General features: G+C 46.4%; 2 protein-coding genes across 29 annotated transcripts in view; both read left to right on the forward strand.

Annotated features, from left to right (window-relative positions):
- Nucleotides 1–4,756, forward strand: part of LOC121590377 (uncharacterized protein CG43867) — a 178,143-nt gene extending 173,387 nt beyond the window's left edge. For 15 of the 16 annotated variants that reach the window (XM_041909999.1, XM_041910002.1, XM_041910001.1 and 12 more), the window contains 4 exons: nucleotides 81–459; nucleotides 538–712; nucleotides 802–1,441; nucleotides 1,585–4,756. In XM_041909999.1, the coding sequence (XP_041765933.1) occupies nucleotides 81–459; nucleotides 538–712; nucleotides 802–1,441; nucleotides 1,585–1,774 (1,384 nt within the window). In that variant the 3' untranslated portion in view covers nucleotides 1,775–4,756. The remainder of the gene's footprint in view (nucleotides 1–80; nucleotides 460–537; nucleotides 713–801; nucleotides 1,442–1,584) is intronic. The other variant, XM_041910005.1, reaches the window with a different exon arrangement.
- A 1,781-nt stretch (nucleotides 4,757–6,537) lies between these two features.
- Nucleotides 6,538–18,459, forward strand: part of LOC121590379 (1-phosphatidylinositol 4,5-bisphosphate phosphodiesterase) — a 44,887-nt gene continuing 32,965 nt past the window's right edge. For 3 of the 13 annotated variants that reach the window (XM_041910017.1, XM_041910032.1, XM_041910033.1), the window contains exons 1-2: nucleotides 7,829–8,133; nucleotides 8,933–9,569. The gene's annotated coding sequence lies outside the window, so the exon portion shown is untranslated. Of the gene's footprint in view, nucleotides 6,707–7,827; nucleotides 8,134–8,932; nucleotides 9,570–18,459 lie in introns of those variants that run through there. The other 10 variants (XM_041910020.1, XM_041910022.1, XM_041910027.1 and 7 more) reach the window with 10 other exon arrangements.

Here is an 18,459-nt window from a genome sequence, read left to right on the forward strand (position 1 = left end):
AAGTAGTAAGGTGAAACTTCAATCAAAAACACAATAACCTTCCAAACACGAATCCCCTTGCTTTTTTTCACTCCATTTAGCTTACTGTGGTACTTGAAGTTACACCTGTCCCGCAATGCCGACTCGAAAACGGACTGCGGCAAGTATGCGGCGTACTGTGAGCGAGCGCTCGAGCGCACCATGCAGAACGGGGGCCGCGAAACGAAACCTTCCCGCATGGAGGTGCTGTCGATATTGCTGAAAAACCCGTACCACCATTCGCTGCCGCACGCCATCCCGGTGCACATGATGAACACCACCTACCAGGTGGTTTCGTTCGATGGATCGACCACGATCGAAGAGTTCCACGGTACGCTGGCGCAGGAGATCGGGTGCCGGGATGCTACCAACGGCTTCACGCTGTTCAGCGACGATCCGATCGAGAAGGACCTGGAACACTATCTCGATCCGCAGGCTAAGGTAAGCTAAAGGGCAGAAAGGGGGAGCGTTTAGTGGTTCGAATCTAATTGCTATCAATGCTTTTCAATGTACCCTTAGCTTTGTGATGTGATTTCCAAATGGGAGACGGCACTGCGCGAGAAAGGTTCGGGCAAGTTTGAAAACTCTCGCGTCATACAGCTGACGTACAAAAACCGGCTTTACTGGAAGCACGCGGCCAAGCTGGAGACGGAAAAGGAGCGGCTGCTACTCTGCTACCAAGTGAACATTCAAGGTAAGCGGCCATCACACATCCAGCGTCCAGCGCTTATATTCCATTGCTAACAAACCACTCCGTGTCTCTCTCTCTCTCTCAACTTCCAGTGGTACAGGGACGATTCCCGCTGTCACGTGATTTAGCGCTCGAGCTCGCCTCGCTCATGGCGCAGATCGATATGGGCGACTTTGCGTCGGACAAATCGAAAACCAACTCACTGCAGGCGCTGGACAAATTCTATCCCTACCGCTACCGGGACGCGCTCAATCAGGAAGGGCTGAAGGAGCTGCAGGAGCTGCTCTCCGCCAAATGGGCACTGCTGCGCGGACGCTCCATACTGGACTGCGTGCGCATCTATCTGACCTGTGCCCGCAAGTGGCCGTTCTTCGGGGCGGCCCTATTCCAAGCGAAACCGCGCCACTCCGATCAAGCGATGGCTTGGCTGGCCGTCTCCGAGGATGCGCTCAGCGTGCTGGAACTGTCGTCGATGGCCACCATCGCCCGCTACCCGTACAGCTCCGTGATGACGTTCGGCGGCTGTCAGGATGATTTCATGCTGGTGGTCAGCGCGGAAGATACACTGCAGTCGGCTAGCAACGAGCAGAAGCTGCTGTTTGCGATGAGCAAACCGAAGATACTGGAAATTACGCTGCTAATTGCGGACTATATGAACGCGCTGGGCCACACCCTGCCCGGCACGCCCCAGATGAACACGCTCACCCGTAATGGCAGCCATCGAAGCATACGGTAAGGGATCGGGGGACGCTTTCCCGCTCTTTGGCTCGCTTTCTGAAGCACAAGGGATATCGCTTACGCTTGGATGCTTGTTTTTTATCACTGTTCTTCGTTTCTCCCCCTTTTCTTCCTCCGGTTTCTTTTTTTTTTTGTAGATCCCGCGCACTGCCCGGTTCGGTGACGGGAACGCCCGCCCACAACACGCTAAACTCCCACGCCACCCACGCCAACAACACGCTCACCTCCCACTCGCACACCCTCAACTCCCACGTCAGCCATACGCTCAGCTCGCACGGTCAGCCGGATATCCTGAAAAGCACACCGGACCATCAGCGGCACAAGTAGAGAGGTGGGACCAGTCCATCCTTACCACACGACACGGCGACGCATTTTAAGTTTGAGTTTTGTGACTTTGCTACCAACGTGCTTTGTTGGTCAGTTGATCGATCTTTTTGACTGCGGTGTTGTGCCATGGGTGCCGCAATTGGGTGTGGCCACTTTTATCGACCCATCATCATCATCAACATGAACGACGAGGATATCATCTGATCGAGCTTACCCGAGAGCGGCTTTTGCGGCTGCTTGCATTATCATTATCAACATGATCATCATTATCATTAGCTATCGCAGTGTAGTAGAATTTTTACCTTGCTTTTCATCATCCACGCTCTGATGGGGATGCAAAGCGCATTTATCATTCGAAGCATCATCATCATCATCATCATCATTATCTATTAATTAACCAGCTCGGTTGTATTAACCAGCTCGGCCGTTACACACTGTGCTATTTTAGTTCATCTTTTCGTCTGTATCTTCATGTCTTGTTTAGGGTCCTTTTGTAGGTTTAACGGACGATCCGGAGCCCGGTGAAGGCGTGTAATTGTGTGTGCCTGTATACTTTTGAGGCGAGATCTAGTGGATTCCGCCCATGTTTTATGTTTTGCGTTTACGATACATTTTTTAAAAGATTGTTTAAACTAAGTCACAAAACTTAACCAACTCAACATTCCTCCCGACGATGCGTTGTTGGCTACAGGGAAAAACGGAAGCAGAAAAGAATGAATCTTTGTGGAACGCCCAGGAGACGCGATATTATTACCCAGGATAGTTAGTTTTGTTTGTTTTTATTTTAAACTTTGCCAAAGTGGATCGGTGCACTAATATTATCGTTTAGTTTAAGGTAGGTTCGAGTACATTCGTGCATTTAATTGTAACATAGACGGGAGTGCGTATAGGTTACGATAGAGTGATTTTTTTTTTCTTATTTGTATGTCAATCTTTGTTTGAGTTTTCGCGCGTGTGTTTGTGTGTGTGCGTGTGTGTAAATTCACCCCACCCATTTCCCGGGTTTCTTAAAGCCGAACCCAACAACATTAGTGGAACAAGCTTTCTAATTCAACTGGGTGCTCATTAGTAGGAAAACGCTCCTAGGTTCTAGGCATAAGCAATGCAGGGTTATTTTAATTTTAAATCATCTTACGACTCATTCATCAACGAACGTTTACGCTTGAAACTCGATCAATTTGCATTGATAGTCCCCTCAGTGGCTATTGACCATTTTACCGCTAAACCCTTTTTTGCAATAGACCCTAAACTAATGTCCCTTCCGCAAGCCCAAGCGCAGATCGGGGATGTGTAAAGGCCTTTTAGTGCGCGACAATGGACGGTGTGGTGCGAGCGTAATACAGTACACGAGAGGAAGGAAATAATCATTGTGATCGAACGGAAGTGTAATATGTAAAAAATGGTTATATCAATAATCCTAGCTATGGAGATAGGCACGGACAATGAATGTATGTAGGTGGGAAAAAAAGATGAAAAGAAAGATATTATGCACACCCACCCTGCCAGTTGGAAAGGAGGAATAAAAGAATACAAGTTGTTCGACATGAGAGGAGCGTTAGGTTTTGACACTTGCGACACTATACTCGGGCGCAAATTGGTCACCATTTAGAATAGAAGCGAATGGAATCGGCGGAAAATCATCTGATCAAAATTTAAAAGCATCCCGAGGCGCGCCCACATGTTATTATGGTCCTTTATGGTAGCACTCAACCACTCATTTACCCTGTACGTAATCCCTTACGCCCTGCAAAAAAAACACTCGTAAACGAAATAGTCATCGATCGTAAGCAGCAGCATCAAACGGTACGATCGTTTCACTATTGTGAATGTTGATGAGGTAAAACAAACGTTTTAGAAAGAGCGCGAAAAACCTTACTATAGAGTGCTAAAGTAGTGTACTCTGCCAGTGTCCAGTGTAGTAATAGGGCAAGCACATAGCGCCACAGTCAGATAATAGTGCGAACCAGCCAATCTCTCTCTTACTCTCTCTCCCAGTTGTGTACAGTAGTGATAGGAATTTTTTTTTCGAAGTAGATCCGGGCATTGGTCCCATTGCAGTGCTCGAAAACGAAGGAAAAAAACGTACAGCGAATCCAAAAAAAAAGAAGAAGCAGCAACTCTCCGAGGTGTGGTCCCTAAGAGGCCACAAGGATGGAAGGAAAGCAGTAGCAGCAGCAGCAGCAGCAAAAAGCAGCTCCACAAAGCACAACATGTGTTTAGATATGCAACGTTTAGATGCCGCAAACGGTCACGCGTAGCTTTCGAAGGATTTTTGTCCGCATAGTAGAGCTACTGGTGGCCGTGGCCCGGGTTTTTGGAGCTTTTATCCTTTTGTGGTCCTTCTTTTTGTATTGTCTCTTGAAGCAACTCAGGTGCAGCAGCAGTAGGAAGTGTGTTTTGTAGCTGGCGTGCAGTATTTGTGCGTGTGCGTGCGTAGTATTTATATGCCGTAGCGGCGAGAGTGTAGAGTAGAAAAGTAGAGAGGGGAGAACTCATATGGAAACCAGTAGTAGGCAGCGCAACCCAATAGCAACAATTCAAAGCCAAAGCGTTGTGCAGTGGTGCCCCTTTTTGCTGCTGCTACTGCTGCTGTTCCAGCTGTTCCTTTCTTCCTGTATTCTTTTCATCATTTCCTTGTTATTTTCGTGTCATCATCAATAGAAACGCACAGAACGTTTGGCTACGGTGTGGTGTTAGCCATCATGAAGCGAAGAAGGAATTATGTTTGGATAAGGAAGCATGAACCATAATGATTTAACTTCAGACTAACTCAGTAGTAGTACCTCTGTTGAGGACAGTGTGTGCGAGAGCGTGTCAGCGTGCTGTCTGCATTAAGGCCTACAGGATGGTAAAGCAGGAAGATTTCGATGGAATGTTTAACAAGGAACAGGAAAATTCAACAAGACACGTGCAACCGAATCAGACACGAAGTAAACTCGAAAATGGAAGTGAAAAAAGAAGATATTAACCAAAACCTTTAAATCCGGTGGTAATTTTCTTGCCTTTTTTTTTGTTTTGTTGTTAATTTATAGTGTTTCGTGCTTTGTACCCTTTTTCCGTTTATGTTCTAGATTTGAACCTGTAAACGATATCCGAAAACATGGCGAGACGGGTAAAGGTGAGTAACTGATTAGTGTAACGATGACAACTGGGATATGCAAGGGCCCCGTGGTGAATTACCATGAGTAGAGACTCGAAGCGGTCACACTGTAGTAGAAGCTGTTGAAGTGTTTAACGGAAAGCTCTATAGAATGATCTCAATCATCTATATCAAAATCAAGAGAGTTACTAAGATGAAAAAGCGAGTGGAGGGTATTTTTGTACAGTGACTCCTTGCGAACTTGGAGTTTGCGTACTGGTTGATCTGCCCCTGGCAAGTCTTTAGCAAAAGGTTCGACCAGAGCACAAATCTAGTATGGATCGAGATGGATCCACATTGGTGATGAGTAATCCCGACTGGTGTCGTGGATTCACTCCGACTCCCAGCTATGGAAAACTGAAAACAACTCCGGACTAAAATCAGATTTTTCTCTGCAATTGCGCACGAGTGGAATTGAATGCGGTCGAGTCCGCATCTAGATTGTTCCGAGATTGCTCCTAATCGATCATGTTGATCCGTTTGTCTCGCTCTCACTAGAGTGAGAGTAGTTGTAGCTCACTTTCTCTTACTAGGCGCTTATCAAATGCTCTTATCATAGGAGAGGAAAGATGACGAGTGGAGTGCTTATTCTTTCTCTCATTCCTTCCGACACCTTTGCGGGATGCTGCGACCAATCGAAACGCTACTACGACTACCATGTAACAAATCGTAACGTTTGTCGACACCCCCTCATGAAAATGGTACCGGACGATCAAGCTTTGCGATCAGCAAGCATTCATTCATTTGTATTTATTTCTTAGATGTACATTATTCCTGAATTACAATTTAGTATTTTACATCGATACCGGAGTTTCCATAACGCGATATTTCGTTGATTTTTATTGCACTTGGCATTGTGGACACTATTTCTGATTTTAAATGAATATGACGTATTGATGGAGGAAAAATTACGAAAAAAAAACCTCTTAATTCGGTGCGATCAGCAAGCAAGTACGATTCCACAGCCGTACTAGTGGCTGTTTACGCCATATATACGGCGGCTTTATTTAATTTTGGTCAATTTATTATCAATTTAGCAACTCAAATGAAACCAAGTATTTTTTATCTGATTCGGCACTTTCAATCATTCAAAGAGGGAAAAAAATGGTCTCGAACTGAGCCAATTTTGCGAAATCAAACCTCAGATTTTTGACGCATCAGAGAACCATCAAATAAGCTACCTTGTTTGACCAATCCCTTGGTAGGGCTTTTTGTTTCGCGGGTGTTTACATTTCGCGGTGCGTGCAAGGGGCTATTGTTATCTTGCCCTTAGAATGTGTATCAAAGAGTGAGACGAGAACCGTGGAGAGAAAGAGAAAGAGAAAGAGAGAGAGAGAGACAGATTTCGTGATTCACACCACCGCGTAATGTACACGCAAATTGTGTATTGGCACCAGGTGGTGTTGGCGGTGATGGCTGCTACCGCTGCAAATCTGCCAAGGTCTTTCGCGGTTAAAGATAATCACCGAAATGAGAGAAACGGGCAATGTTGTTGAGAAGGAGAGCTAAATCACAAGAAAGAGAGTGAGCGATGTGTGCTCATAAGAAGGAGATAGAAAGAGAGAGAGAATGAGAAGGAGAGAGATAATGTGCGAGTACATTGCATCCGAAAAGCATCCGGTACGGCACACCGGAACGACCTTGCTCCTCTTGAACGCTCACAGTCCCAGGTCGTTTGCTTCTCCAGCACAAACGGGCAAAGCCCAGGCTCGAAGGGGTCGAAGCATCACAGTTAGGTTAGGTCACGCCGTGTTCCTCGCCGAACCACCCGGAAATACACGCGAAGACGGATGGTAATGCTTCTGTTGTGCGTGCGTGCAGGCGTGTAGTATTGTTTACGGAGCCAAGCAAACCATATCGGTTTGTATCGTTTCGTGTGCGTTTGTGTCGGTTACTCTTGTTGTTTTAGCACCATATTCGTGTCCAAAGTCGTCCGAAACGTGTTAAGAATACGTTCAATTGTGTACGTTCTCACTGGGGCCCCATGCCGCCGGGACAAACAAATTCGGTGCTAATTGTGTGAAAATAGCAAGCAAACACTCAGACGAACTCGGCCGTATATCACCGTCCACTGTGTGATGCTTGCGTGTGTGTGTGTGTGTGTGTGTGTGTTCGACGCACGGTTTTTGTCAGTGGCGAATTTCATCGCGACACGGAACACGAAGGGCACGGAACACCGTCGTAGGAAGTGTAATTCCCATACCCGTCCGTCCCACACACCAGTTCGCGGGAAAACGTCCAAATGCTGTGAATGCGCGCCGGCGAGAGCCGATAAGCGCAAAACCCTCTCTCTCTCTCTCTCTTTCTTTCCCTCTCCATCTCTCTGTTGCTGAGGCTGCTGCTGTTGCTGCTGCTGCTATTGCCGTGCTGTCGCGAGAGAACAAACCGCGCGGTTCTGCTTCCCCTGAATGTGCGTGCGCGCGGCCTTGCGTGTGTATGGGTGTGCTTGATACGGTTGCCGAAATGTCAGATGGCTAGCAATGTGTGTGCGCTGCAGGGGCTTTCATCGCATTATTGTTTTGATATCGTGTGATTTAATTTTCTAGTTTTTTGTTTGTTTTCATTTGGCGAGTGTTGTTACTTTCTTGCATTAGTATAACACACTATTGCAGTGATTATTCGTAAATCATATTGCAAGTAAAACCATGCCTGAGCATTTAGGGACCGTTTTCCGTACTCCAAACCATCCAGAGCGAGAGAGGGAGAGCTAACCCTGCAACACTGAAGTACTAGCTGCACGCTCCCCTGCACACAGTGCAATTGCGCGGAAAAGGGCATATCGCTGTCAAAGACTCGTACACACACACACACCTGAACGAACAGACGCATCGGACCAAGCGAGATCGACTACAAACGAAAAGGGGCAAGAGCGAGAGAAAGAAAGAGAGCGAGCACGGACCGACGACGACCAGCCCGAGCAGCAGTAGTAGTCGCACCAGCACCAGCAGCAGCGCCAGCAGCAGTGAGCAAACTAAAATTCTGTTTCTATTGTTTCTTGCCCTCGACTGCTGTGGTTGTGCGTCGGACAGTGTCGTGCCTGGTGGCCCCCACAGAACACTAACGCTGTGTGTGCGGCGTCGTGCTGTGCTGTGTGTTTTGTGCCAGGGTGAAGGGGTTTGACAAAAGTGCAGCAACAAACCCCGGGTACGACCGAGCAGTGGTTTGGCAAAGTGTGTGGAGAATCGATGCTCAATGCCGAAAAAGAACTCCCCGCGGAATGGTTAGTGACCCCTCTGCCAGTCGGATGTTTCCTTTGGCGTGGTGCAGCAGCCAGCGGTCGCCACCTACGGAAAAACAAAAAGGGCGTGCGCGCGGGCTAACGACACCGAATTATTCCCGTTGCTGCGTTTCCCGCAACTGCGTGTGTGTGTGTGTGTATGTTTTCGATGTGCTTGAACCGTTGTTTTCCCGTTCAGTTTTCCGCTCGTACCAATTTGCAAACAATCCCGCACGAGTGATTGTTGCGTTGCGGAATCGGAAAGAAAGAAGTATGAAATGAAAAACCGCAAAAAAACACAATCAGAAGACGAGAAAAACGTTCGATTGTCCCAAAAGAAGAACAGCAGGCGGTGAATTTTCTTAGCTTGCGGTACAATTTAGTGCTGTAGCGCTGTATGTATGTATGTGTGTGTGTGTGTGTACTTCCTTTTTATCTATCTCTCTGGGGTGTGTGGGGCTGGTGGGTGAAAAGATTGCGCTGGGAAAGTTATTTTCCCCCGAACACACACGCACACGCAATACACAGCCAACCGGTTTGGGGGGAGGGGTCAGACAAACTGGCTCAATTTCCACCCGGGGTTTTTTTTTCTTCTTTTCGGCTTTGACGACAGATCGTTCGACGATCAGTAGCCGCGATGTGCGCAAAAACACATCGGGGAAAGCGTGGAAATCTCAATAATCCCCTTCGATGTGTGAGTGTGTTCCGTAGTAGAGGTACGGAATGTGTTTGTTTGTTTTTTTTCCATTAGTTTGGTCATAATTAATTTCGTGCAATGCGTGTATTTGTCTATCTATCTTAGCAGCAGCAGCAGCAGCAGCAGTAATATCAACGCCACCTTCGATCGGGTAGGAAGATTGTGGTGTGCGAAAAGAAAATAAATCGTTTGTGTGCGTGTGTTTGTGTGTTTTTGTGTGAGCGCGTGTCTCTAGCGTGGGACGGCATGGTGGTACGGCAACCGTAATCGAAAACTGCACGGAACATCATTTCCCACCCATCATTATCATACCCATCATCATCATCATCATCGTCATCATCATCATCTGCACCTCGTTCGGAGTCACCCACGCGCCATCATTGGCGCACGTGCTGCTGCTGCTCCTGTGCGCCACCGTGAGCTCGGAAAAGCATGAGCGGAAATCGCTGATTTGTGGCCTGTCTGTGTGTATGTGTGTGGAAAACATCACTCGCTAAAGTCATTCCCTTCGGAAGGCATCAAAACACACTGGTCGGCAGTGTTTGTAATTGAGTTTAGTGAAGCAGGCAAATCGGTGGTGTCTGTGTTTGTGTGTGTGTGTGTGTGTGTGTGTGCGTGTAGCAAATTTGTGTGGCCTGCGTTTTCCTACCGTGGAGGTGTTAAGCTCGATGCTGCTTTTCAAGCGCACAATCCGCAGCGGCAACAGCATCGATATCATCACACATCGTAACGCCGGCTCAAGGTAAGCCGGGAAAAGGAACATCGTAACGCACTTGGGCGTTTAAACATATTTCAAGCTTCTTTCACTGGTGGGATGAGCCGAACGTGATTTAGGGCGCACTGGTACACCTCTATCTCTCTCTCTTTCTGTTGCCCGATGTACTTCACTTACCGATAATCCGATGCGGTGTGCATCGCGGGAACTGTTTTCTTTCTGTCTTGGTTTGGTTGTGTTCTTCCCACCCCCCCCCCCTCCATTCCACCACCTGCCTACCTGGATACTGTATCATAAAGCAAACACTGCACGCGTCGGTCGCAAATCTTACCCCCCGAAGGGGCAGGGAAGGAGATGGATGCAAGGGAAGAAGCTGTGGCGTACTATTTACAAACGGCGGCATCCCAAAACCCACGAGCAGCAGCCAAAGCCGTCCGCTTAATTCTGTCCCAGCGCTCGCAAAAAGATGCGCACAGATGTTTGTCGACTCGGCGCCCCAGACCGGGGCATGATGATAACAGACCGGCTCTGCTTCCTCCTTAGACACTCTCTCTCTATCTCTCTCTCTCCCCCCCTCTCTCTCTCTCTCTCTCTCTCTCACACACTCTCATATACACCTCGAGTTAGATATGTGAGTTGGGCAACATCAATGAATGCCGGCCTAATTCCGGATGGCGGGTTTTTTTCTCCTTACGTTTTGTTTGGTCGGAGGAAACGTACTACGTACTACGCTGGGTCGAGTAAGACGACAACGAATGCCATTGTTTTGGGTACAGCATCTTCAACCCCCCGGGGGGTGTTGTTTTGGCCCACTATATGCTAGATTGTTTCGAAAAGCTCGTCCAGCAATTGGGCCTTAGTTCCGGGATTTTTTTAAAGGTGCTTTTCGCATAATTTTTGAAAAAAAAAATCCCACCAATCAGCTTCCCCAGGTGTGTCTATGTGTTTGTACACTGGGATCCGGATCATTAGGCATTTTAAACAATATGAAGAGAACATTTGACTAAATTCAGCAATTACTTCCAACTATGGGACTTAAACTGAGAGACAAAGATGTGAGAATGTATTCTTGTTGTTGTTACCTTTTAAAAGCCCAAAGCATTCTTAAAGATCTATAGATCATCCCTAAAACTGTCTATAAGACTTAAACTGAGAGACTTGTGAGAATGTATACTTGTTGTTGTTACCTTTTAAAGCCCAAAGCATTTTTAAAATTCTTGAGATCATCCCTAACACAGCGCGCTCTGCTTAAAACAGTCTTCAAACTTTAATATATTGTTGTAATCAAATCCCAACAGCATGATCCTATTGTTGTGCAAAAAAAAACTCACAAAAAAGCAACTCTCACTATTTAATCGCCGTAATGGAAACGTGTCATCGTACACGCCTTAAATGATTAGATTTTACAGTATCTTTCAACACAGGCGTAAAGCAAGTGGCAGGCGCACTTCCCACTTCCCCCGGTTGCCCTCTCCAGCGGTGGTGGGTACAATCCAATAACTCCAGCAAGCCTAATATCTATGACCTTGTCATCGGGCATGACATGGCCGGGCCGGGTTGTTCCTACCTGTAACACACAAAACCCACCAGCCCAACCTCCTCCCCAGTCCCGGCACCGTGATACGCCAATGCAATCTAATCTCCACTCACAGAGAGCAGCAAAGCAGAGATGACAGAGAAGGGGCAAAAAGTGCTGGCTTAACTTTTTTCCTCCCTTTTTTTTTTTGCTCACCCTCCATCCCAATCCGGAATTATGCTCGATTTACTCGAAACAGACTCGTGCCTAGACGTTTGTGTACGGACGCGCAGTCGAGAGGCACAGTGCTTTTGGGGGGAGAGGAGAATGGGGCTGCGGGGGCAGTCCTACACCGGCTTGCTCTTGGACAGATCGCAGTGCCCGCTCGGTGGTACACGGCTGTGTCAAATTAAGTAATTCGATCCAATTACACTCCTTCCTGGGAGGGGGGGTGGCAGGGAGGACGGGATCAGCTCCCGTCCATTCGTCCGTCCGTTCGTTCGTCTGCCATGGGATGGTTCGCTCGCAAGGTGCGAAAAACAGCCCTACCACAAGCGGCGGAACGGTCCGGTACCATCGTTTCCATTGCTGGAACGTTGCACAGTAGGTTTGGTGTTTTGCAGAAGTGAGGTGAAATTTGGAAGTTAGTTGCTTACCGCCCGTTAATACCGACACGTCGCCACTGCTGACCCCATTTCGGTAGGCCGAATGGGAACGTTCGATAGGCGGATGTGCTGACTGTGGCAAGGATTCAACCACTAGCGCGCGGACTCTTTCCTGCTAGCTGCCAGCGTCCAGCGCGGTGTCATGAAAGAAGGAGGACTCATGTACGGTGTAGCGGATAGTGATGACTACGTTAAGAAGCTTCCATTTTTCTTTTAAAACGAGCTTATTGTGTTAAGGTGGCGTTGTATTGTGGTCAGTGCTGCAAAATGCCACTGTCAATGCCACTAAAAAAATCTGACTGAAACAACATCCATATCAGCGTCATGTACTCAATTGTGATAATTAGAGGTGATACTCTGTGTGACCAATGCATGCACCGTGACATTTTTTCGACCATCGCTTGGTCAGTCACTATGTAATGACGATTTTTTTTACTGTGATCAGTTTTGCAAAATGTCACTGACATAGTCATGACAAATTCCTCAACAAAGGACAAAGACTCAAAACGGTTGGTGTGACCAATACATGCTTCATGACATTTTTGCGACCACTGACAGTTTTGCAAAATGTCACTGACATAGTCATGACCAATTCCGCCTGAAACAAAATCATATCAGCGTCACGTGCGCTACACTGTGATGATCAGAGGCGAGCTTCAAACAGTTGGTGCGACCATCACATGCTTGGTGACAATGTGTGCAACCAACTCTTGGTCAGGGAGATATACGGTGCTTGCGAGTGGTTCCAAGAAACATAATGAGCATGTTTTCTGGCTCTGTTAGACCCGACAGCGAATCCAAACAGACAGAAGGGAGAAAGCATGCTCATTTTGTTGCTTGAGCCCTCACGTCAAGTATATTCCAAGAATGTCGTGATTATCGCCGACAAAAATGTCGTGACTAGGTGAGTGACCAAGAGTTGGGTGCTAATCAAAATGTCACCAAGCATGTGATTGAACCTCCAACTGTTTGAGTCTCGTCACTGATCGAGCTCCGTTGTGTACGTGAGCTGATTTGAGCTTCGTTTCAGGCATGAGTGTTGGTGACTGAAACAGTGGCATTTGGCAGCACTTTTCACAGCTAGAAAAATCATGATTATTATTGCGGCGGCATTAAGCTAAGCTTGTCAGTCAGAGTATAGCGTTGGATTCAAGAATTTGCATGTCGCGTTCGGCATGTCATGACGCATTGAGTATCAGCAGTGAGCATCAAGCTACCACGGATATATTCATTGTTTTCGTTGATGAAAATCTCATGATGCTCATGACATTTTGCAGCACCGATTGTGGTGGCCATAAATAAGTCCAATACTGCATTACCACATTGTCATACCATTGGTGGACACTTGAATTTTTGACAGTATATTTCCTTGCTCAAAATGTACCCTTTATGGGTTTAACATTTTTTTCACAGTAAAAATCATTAGCTCTGTGAGCTATAGTTTCTCAGGACTATTAGTTTAATTTGTACGCCGCCTACTTCTGCCTCCCGCCTAGACTGGACCTTAACCGCGTGTGTATGTGCCGTTCGGTTGCGGTCTTTTTTTTGCGCTTGCGTTTCACCCTGCACGCGCATCATTCACACGGCGTGAGAATTGCTTTTGCTGCTCGCGTGACCTCGCGAGATTGGTTAAGGGCGCGGAGATTGCTGTAAACAAATCGGCCGACCGGCAAGCGTGCAACATTTCGTTCAGGCCCATCATCCTCATCGTCGTCCAGCGTCCAGCGACGAAAGTGTTGCGATTTTTTATGCGATAATTAAAACGTGTCGGCTGCATGCATCGTTTTCCAGCCCGGCGAATGATTGGTGGCCGGTGGCGGACTTGTTTGTAAAATCACGAATCGTTTGAAGGGGCAGCAGCGGCATTGAGAAAGTGATGCCGATGCCGAAGGGTCAGCTCGGTTCAATTGATATGACGGGGCCTGGGTTGGTTGGCGGTAGTTTTTTTCCACTTCCACGTTCTCCTCCTAGTCGGTAGTCGGGGATAGATCACGGGCTTAATTCTCTAGCTCGAGAGCGGTATTTGCGGTAGCCCATTTTGTTTGTTGTCGTTGAGGACTTTATTTTTTAAGGGTATGGATAAAACATGCACGATATGAGAAGCGCTCATTTTATTTACACTCCTCTCGCTCAACCTCCTATAACGGCTTAATTTCGTATCACGACACACAGGCAGGCACTAAGCGGCAAAGGTGTGCTCTCGTGCTAATCAGTGCTGATTGATGCTAATTTTACACTGCCGACGTCAATCGACGAGCGGTTTAATTTTTGGTGTGAAGCCCGGTGGAGTGTTTTTGCTGGCAGGGTTGCACGACAGATCAGCTCCATGGCAAATTGGGGAAGAGATGCTACCCTAACTCCTGTATAAGTTGAGTCTCTATTTCGTTGCTGAAGAAGTCTGCCTAATTTACCACTCCTTCTGGGGTTGTATTTCCTATGAAACAGAGCGTGTGGTCCAACTTTATACTGCAGCCATATTGGCATTCCCTGGTAGTGTAATGCAGTGATCTCCAACCACTGTGGTCCGTGGCGTTAACAGGCATGGTCGACGAAAGAAAAGCTTATTGCTATCCAAATCTTCCCCACAACCATGATTATATTTATATTTATTAGATTTTATAGATTATTTATATTTTTGTTCAAAAACTTTGAACTACGGGGTCTACCAAATATAAGCCCTCAATAGATGTAGGCCGTGGCAAATGAATTTTTAAAGGCCAAGTTGGAGAGCACTGTTGCAGTGGATCCTACCCTTGAGTTATGCTCTTGTTGTGAGATCATCCGGACAACGTCACTAAGAGCATTTTGTTCCGTTTGAAAAAAGCTCATCAGCTCCGTCAAACGTCCTCTTTCCAAGCGATGAGCAACTAATTACCGTTTGAAACATATAAACCCTTTCAAGCGACTGATTTGTATATGCAACGGCGCATCTCAACTGTGTGGAGTAAATGGTTTGCAGAAGAAAGAATACAATGATGCCATAATCTGCACACCCCTAACCTACGGTAAATCATTGTAGGTACCATTCACCCACCCATCATCATATCCCGCAGAACTTTTCAAAAGTTGATAGAAACTGTCCTCAATGATGGTGCTTTTAATGGGTGCTGCTGGTGCAATGCTTACGGCGGTACCGCAATGCTTCCATGGATATTCATCTACACTGAAAACAATCACTGCATAGAGCTGACTTGCTTTATCATGGCTCCCTTGACTTCCCATCCTTATCGTGACCCTTTCCTAGTAGTTGCCATAGAACCACTTCGTTAGTGCTGGAACAGTGCCCTGATACACTGACTCAACACACCTCGAATAGTAGTCGTGTGGATCGCTCGGTAATTGGTCACTTCTGGTGGTAAAATTTTAATAGGCTGCCATGTTACCGAGATAGAGCCGGAAAAACGCTGCTGCTACTGCTGCTGCATCCCCGAGAAGGAGAAGGAGGCCCGTGCGAAAATACACAACCATGCCCTCGTTTTGTGGCACACTGGTGATCCTTTTTTTTTTTTTTGTTGTTCGAGGCATTTCTTCTGCTATGAATCATAGTCATACTCCCATACCCATGGGGCAACACTGGAGCGACATACCGACACGGTTGAGAGATGCTCCTAACTAACCCTCAACCCCGCTATAGTTCATTTCCGGAGAGCTGTTGAGTATGTCGGGAGAGCTTAACTCACCTGCTTCGTTATGGTTGCTACTATCCCATAGGGTGCAAATGCTTAAAGCGGACCTTTTTTTTTCACACCTTTTTGTGTCGAAAATCCTCCCCACATCAGCATCTTTCTGCTGGCGGGGGAGTACTTTATCTTTCCTAGGACGACCAGGTGTCGAATTTAACGACTTCAAAGCAGCTGCATTCTTACTTGCGCCTCCGTGGTAATGAGACTTTTCTAATAACTAGGCACTTTCGTCCAAGTCTTCATGTGGGTATTTCTTAACAGCGGAAGAATGAATTATTCTGGAGAAATGTGATATTTGCCTATTAATCACCGTAGCTTGCGGTAAACTGTTCACCTTCATCACCCATCGAGAATGCTCGTGCGTTTCCGTACGAACCAGATGGCCAGATTGTGTGGCGATAAAAAATGTTTTGCTACTGGTCCAGCAATTCTAACCGGTCGTTCAGCTTTAAAAGCGAGCTTGGCTTTATGCCAAAGGCGCCAATCGGCAAACGCGTCGGGTATCGGTGGTGGGAAAGCAAACAGACACGTTTGGAGTTTCGGACCGTTAAAACCGAAATACGTTTGATTTTCCCATTGATGCACCGGAAGATGGGAAGCGTGCATTGCGGCGTGTTCTATAATTGTTGTGTATCAATGCCAAACTCGCACACGGTTTTCTTTTCCTTTTTTGTTGCTTTCTAATCGGCCGTGTTTTGCTTTGTTTTGTCTGGGTGGTCAAATTTCCCGTCCTGCGGTATTTACTCCAAATTTCCCATGCGCTGCATGCAGCTTTCAAGCGTGTTCACTAACCAGAGTTTGTAGGGGATGGTAGGTGAAGACAGACACGTTAAGGGAAATGGTAAAAATCTAGGGATATATAAGTGCAACGACCATGAAAATGTGCATACATTGTCTTACACTCATGTTTTATTATAAAATGTGTTGAAACTTTGAAGTTTCCATCGATTTTTGCGTTTTTTTTTCATGAATGAAAAACATGATTTTTTTCGTGCAGTTTTCAAATGTTCGCATAAGACGGACACCTGATATGGGAAAGATGGACTCTATGAAGGGTAAGATAGACATCTATAAAAAAACGTTGGAAATTGAAGAGGTTTATAGTATTTTTACATATCCTATTGCTTTCTACATCATGGTACGTGATTTTGATTTATTCGGCGCTACAACCGCTTTGCGGTCTTGGCCTGCCTCAGGAGTTTCCGAAACCGCTCACGGTCTCGCGCCTTCGTCTGCCAGTCCGTTATCCCGGCGCTTAGCGTTATCTCGTATAGCTCGTAATTATAGCGGCTCCTCCATTGTCCTTCCACACATACGGGGCCAATTATCCTTCTGAGCATCTTCCTCTCGAACGCGGCTAAGAGGATTTCGTCAGATTTGGACAGTGTCCATGTCTCAGAGGCGTATGTGAGTACCGGAACTATATAGGTACTGTATAGTCCCAGCTTCGTCCGTCACGACAGGTTCTTTGAGGTGAACTGATGTTTTAGGTTCGCGCAACCCAGCTTCCATGCTATTGTCGTTGCTGACCTTTGACCCAAGATAGGTGAATTTTGGGACGACTTCAAAAGTGCGTTCACCTATCATCTGCACGTCACGCCTACGTAGATTCTGATTATTTATTGGTAGGTCCGCTGATGTTGCCACCATTAGTTTGGTCTTTACCTCGTTTATCTGCAATCTGAGGTTCTCTGCCGCCTGCTCGATTCCTTTGGTAGGCTTCTGCTATATAGGAGAGCCGCAGACCAATGATGTCTATATCATCAGCGTATGCCAGGATCTGGGTTGACCTATAGAAGATGGTTCCCGTAGTCTCCACCCTCGAGTCACGGATGGCTCTCTCTAGCGCCAGGTTGAATAGGAGACAAGCAAGCCCGTCCCCCTGGCGCAGACCCTTGGTGGTAGCAAAAGGTCCTGAGAGTTTTCCATCCACCCTCACCTGGCAAGTGACGTTGGTCATAGTCATTCTAACTAGTCTTATCAGTTTGGCCGGGATTCCAAATGAGCTCATAGCGTCATACAGTTTTACCCTGGCTATGCTATCATTTGCGGCTTTGAAGTCTATGAAGAGATGGTATGTGTCGTTTTTGTATTCAGCCATCTTCTCCAAGATCTGCCGCATGGTGAAGATCTGATCAGTGGTTAATTTTCCGTTTCGGAATCCTATTTGATAGTTTCCGACTATCTCTTCGACGTGCGGGACAAGGTGATCGTGAAGGATCAGGGAGAATATTTTATAGGCGGCATTCAACACCGTAATACCCCTGTAGTTGTTGCAGTCCAACCTATCTCCCTTCTTGTATATGGGGTAGATGATGCCGAGATTCCAATCACAAGGCATCGATTCGCTATCCCACACCTCAGTAACAATCTGATGAATCTCGTTTTCTAGTCGTGCACCTCATGGTACGTACATAAAACAATTCTAGGCCAATTGCAACGACAGTTTATTCAGCTATGAATTTAGACATTGTTAGCAACGCTTGTAATATATCGTAGAATGTAGCATCTAAAGCATTATTGAAATATCGCGTATTAACAGCTGACGTTGCTCCAGCTTACAGAAAAACAGTCTAGAACTTTCTTTTAGGAAATTACTCCGCGAAAAGTCCACGACCCCAGAACTCTTTTAAGGGACTTGTTAATAGTTTAAGCCATTTTCCACCATGTCAAAATTCAACATTTGATATTTGTAACCCCATAGAATTTCTCATGTTTTCCTGAACGATGTCGTATTAATGCCTCATCTTTTTATTGCTTAAAGTTGTCCAAGTCGTGATAAGATATTGGATTTCTTGAAGCGCCTCATCAGCGTCGAGCGTGTAATAGCATAACAAATGGCTACTATTTTGGCCGGTTTTTCATTTTCGCTTAATTCAATATTTTCTCTAGTTGCTGATTGGTTTAAAGCTTCGGAATACCCTTATTTAAGGTATTTGAAGAAATCTATTCATCGCCAATTGATAAAAGAAGTAAAATAAATCAATTAATTCGGTGTTCATCTTTCACCTACAACAGAGTGTCCGTCTTTCCCGCTTTGGTGCCAGGATGTT

This window comes from Anopheles merus, chromosome 2R, assembly GCF_017562075.2.
Source record: "Anopheles merus strain MAF chromosome 2R, AmerM5.1, whole genome shotgun sequence".
In the NCBI taxonomy this organism is placed as follows: domain Eukaryota; kingdom Metazoa; phylum Arthropoda; class Insecta; order Diptera; family Culicidae; genus Anopheles; species Anopheles merus.